The 3,576-nt window shown below is 40.4% G+C and overlaps 1 protein-coding gene across 2 annotated transcripts in view; it reads left to right on the forward strand.

Moving 5' to 3' along the window:
* The window catches only part of mthfs (5,10-methenyltetrahydrofolate synthetase (5-formyltetrahydrofolate cyclo-ligase)), a 57,205-nt gene that overhangs the window by 657 nt on the left and 52,972 nt on the right, over positions 1 to 3,576 (forward strand). The window contains exons 1-2 of one of the 2 annotated variants that reach the window (XM_043677639.1): positions 11 to 108; positions 503 to 764. In XM_043677639.1, coding sequence (XP_043533574.1) covers positions 557 to 764 — 208 coding nt within the window. In that variant the 5' untranslated portion in view covers positions 11 to 108; positions 503 to 556. Of the gene's footprint in view, positions 1 to 10; positions 109 to 502; positions 765 to 3,576 lie in introns of those variants that run through there. The other variant, XM_043677637.1, reaches the window with a different exon arrangement.

A 3,576-nucleotide genomic window follows, 5' to 3' on the forward strand; every position in this document is an offset into this window, starting at 1 on the left:
CTCCCCCCCTCCCTCCACCCTGGTTGTACCACACAGATGTGCATTTGTGGGCACCGCACCTTGTAAAGCATATATTGGCCTTAAATTGTATTATCTGGAGTTTAGAAGGTTGAGTGGTTATTTTAATCACTGTTTTCAAGATATTAAGATGAACAAATAAAATATATAGTAACAATTTCTGCTTGTTGGCGAGTCTAGAACTAAGACATTGTCTAAATATTAGAATGAGATATGTTGGGAGTGACCGTTACAGAAAGTGGCAGATGTTTGCAGTGTTTTTCCATAAATTGTACCTGAGAGCTCGATCAATTATTAACTTTAACTCTGCGATTGATAGCTTTTTATTAAACAAAAGTATTAAGGGATATGGTGTGTGTTTATGGAATTAGGTTACAGAACAGCTGTGATCTCATTGGAAGAATAGGCACAAAGTGCTAAATAGCTTCCTACTTTTCCAATGTTCTTAGGGTTCCTACTGACCACATCTGTCATTCTGTTTCAGCTGATCGCTCACCCCAAGTACAAGAATTGCCAAAGAATTGCGGTCTTTTTGAGCATGTCTGATGAAATACAGACTGAAGATATTATAAAAGATGTTTTCCAGTGTGGGAAGGAATGTTTCATTCCTCGATACAAATCTGGAACCAACCATATGGATATGGTGAAACTGGGCTCTGCTGAAGAAATCCTCCACCTTTCTCTGACATCTTGGAACATTCGCCAGCCTGCTGAAGATGGTTTGCAGGAAGAAGCTTTAACCTCAGGTTGGTACTGAATATTTAGGATTTTAATCACTAAAAGAACTGGATCAAAGGTAGAAGACAGAGGGTGGTGGTGGAGGATTGTTTTTCAGACTGGAGGCCTGTGACCAGTGGAATGCCACAAGGATCGGTGCTGGGTCCACTACTTTTCATCATTTATATAAATAATTTGGATGCGAGCATAGGAGGTATAGTTAGTAAGTTTGCAGAGTGTCGGAGGCTGAAGTGTGACCTTATAGAGGTTTATAAAATCATGAGGGGCATGGATAGGATAAATAGACAAAGTGTTTTCCCTAGGGTGGGGGAGTCCAGAACTAGAAGGCATAGGTTTAGAGTGAGAGGGGAAAGATATAAAAGAGACGGGAGCATCTTTTTCATGCAGAGGGTGGTACGTGTATGGAATGAGCTGCCAGAGGAAGTAGTGGAGGCTAGTATAATTGCCACATTTAAACGGCATTTGGATGGGTATATGAATAGGAAGGGTTTAGAGGGATATGGGCCAGGTGCTGGCAGGTGGGACTAGATTGGGCTGGGATATCTGGTTGGCATGGACGGGTTGGACCTAAGGGTCTGTTTCTCCGCTGTACATCTCTATGACTCTAAAATCTTTGGTATTCTACTTGACTCTGAATTTTTTTTAATAGATATTTTTATTAGAAATTTAACATTTTTACAAGTTTACAAAAATAAACAAAACTCTCAGATATAAACATTGATATACAATTAGCTCAAATATACAATAGCCAAAATTTAACAAAAAAAACAAAAAAAACCAAAGAAAAGAAAAAAAAAACCAACAAAACTCAACTATCTACTAATCTAACCTACAACTAACCAGATTGTATATTTAAGTCTCTTACATGCTCGGAATGTGTTAACATCAGATGTAATAAAACCCATATTCGTGCGGGATTCCTCCCCCGAGAGGCCGCGGACCAGCCAGGTCCATAGTCTCAATTAGATAAAAGCCCTTGTTAGGATAGCCAAAATATCTGTATTTATGTAATTCAAAAAGGGCTACCATATTTTATAAAATAATTCGGTCTTTCGGTGCACCATATTTGTAAGGAAGTCAAGGGGAATACATTCCATAATTAATCTGTGCCAATTTGAAAGTCCAGGGGGGCCCTCAGCCGCCCAGTTCACCAAAATATTTTTCCTTGCACAGAAAGAAAGAATAGAAAATAGTCTCTTCCCGTACGTGTCCAGGGAGGGAAAGTTCGAAAAGCCCAAAGGAGAGATACAGGGTCCACTTTAATTTCAGTTCCTAAAATTTCTGTCAGGGTACTTGCTACTTTAGTCCAATATCCACGGATCTTATGACAGGTCCATAAGCAATGTACAAGAGTGCCCACCTCTATTTTGCATTTAGGACACATTGGAGATGCTCCTGCCTTAAATTTTGCCAATCGAACCGGTGCTATATGGGCCCTATGAAGTATCTTCAGCTGGATAGCCTGGGTTCTGTTACAAATAGTAATTCTTCTAGCATTTTCCCAGATATCATTCCACGTTTCTGTGGAGATTTCTAGTCCCAGATCCTGATCCCATGTTTTAAGCAGATTATCCATATCTCCCGATACTTCATCATGTAGCAAATGATAAATATTACTGACGGAAGATACCCCCACTGGTCGTAGGACACTACATTCTCTATCGGATTTATAAAAACTATCTAATAACGTAGTCTTCTTCTGTATAAAATCTCGAATTTGGAAGTATCGAAAGAGGTCTCCATTGGGTAATCCGAATTTCTCACGCAGCTGTCCGAAAGACATCAGGACCCCATCTTTAAATAAATCCCCAAGACATGAGATACCCCTGGATCTCCAGAGTTTAAAAGTGGCATCTGTTAACCCCGGTTGGAATCCCCATGCTCCCACTATCGGTGCATAGGGGGATGTTTTATGTGAATTACCCTCATTTTGCCGCATTATATTCCAAGCCTTGATTGTATTCAGTATTACAGGGTTTTTACAGTGATCTCTAATGATTTTCCTCTTGTCTGAGAATAAAAGGTTAATAAGTGGGTATTTTACTTGAGAAGCCTCGATGTCCAACCAGATTGATTGTGGATCAGACAAGACCCAATCAGCTATATAACTTAATAGGGAACTTAATTGATATTTCCTAAAATCTGGGAAATCCAATCCACCCCTTGCCTGTGGAAGCTGTAGCTTCTTCAGCTTAATAAGGGGCCGCCTATGGTTCCAGATAAAGGAACTCAGCCAGCCGTATAATTTACATAAAGCTGTCCTCGGCAGCATCACCGGAAGCATTCTCATAGGATATAGGAGACGGGGCAGGATATTCATTTTGATTAATGCTATTCTACCCAGCCAGGAAATTGGCAAGTCTCCCCATCGCTGGAGGTCCTGCCTTATCCTTTCCAATAAATACACAAAATTAGCCTTATACAACTGACCAAATACTGGAGTAATAAAAATGCCTAAATATAAGAAACCCTCCAGGGACCAGCGAAAGGGAAAAAGGGAACCGTCCGCTAAGCGGGGTATCACAGCAAGGCCACCCATTGGCATAGCCTCCGATTTTGAAAAATTAATTTTATAGCCTGAGAATGCACTAAATGTATTAATAACTTGGATTAAGCGAGGTATGGACATCAAAGGGTTACTGAGGAATAGAAGAACATCATCTGCATAAAGGGTAATTTTATGTTTACCTGTACCAATCCTTGGGGCCACTATACTAGGATCAGCTCGTATAGCTTCTGCTAGTAGTTCAATTATTAGCGTGAATAACAATGGCGAGAGGGGACATCCCTGACGGCAGCCACTACCCACACTGAAGCTAT

Source organism: Chiloscyllium plagiosum, chromosome 36 (genome assembly GCF_004010195.1).
Source record: "Chiloscyllium plagiosum isolate BGI_BamShark_2017 chromosome 36, ASM401019v2, whole genome shotgun sequence".
Classification (NCBI taxonomy): domain Eukaryota; kingdom Metazoa; phylum Chordata; class Chondrichthyes; order Orectolobiformes; family Hemiscylliidae; genus Chiloscyllium; species Chiloscyllium plagiosum.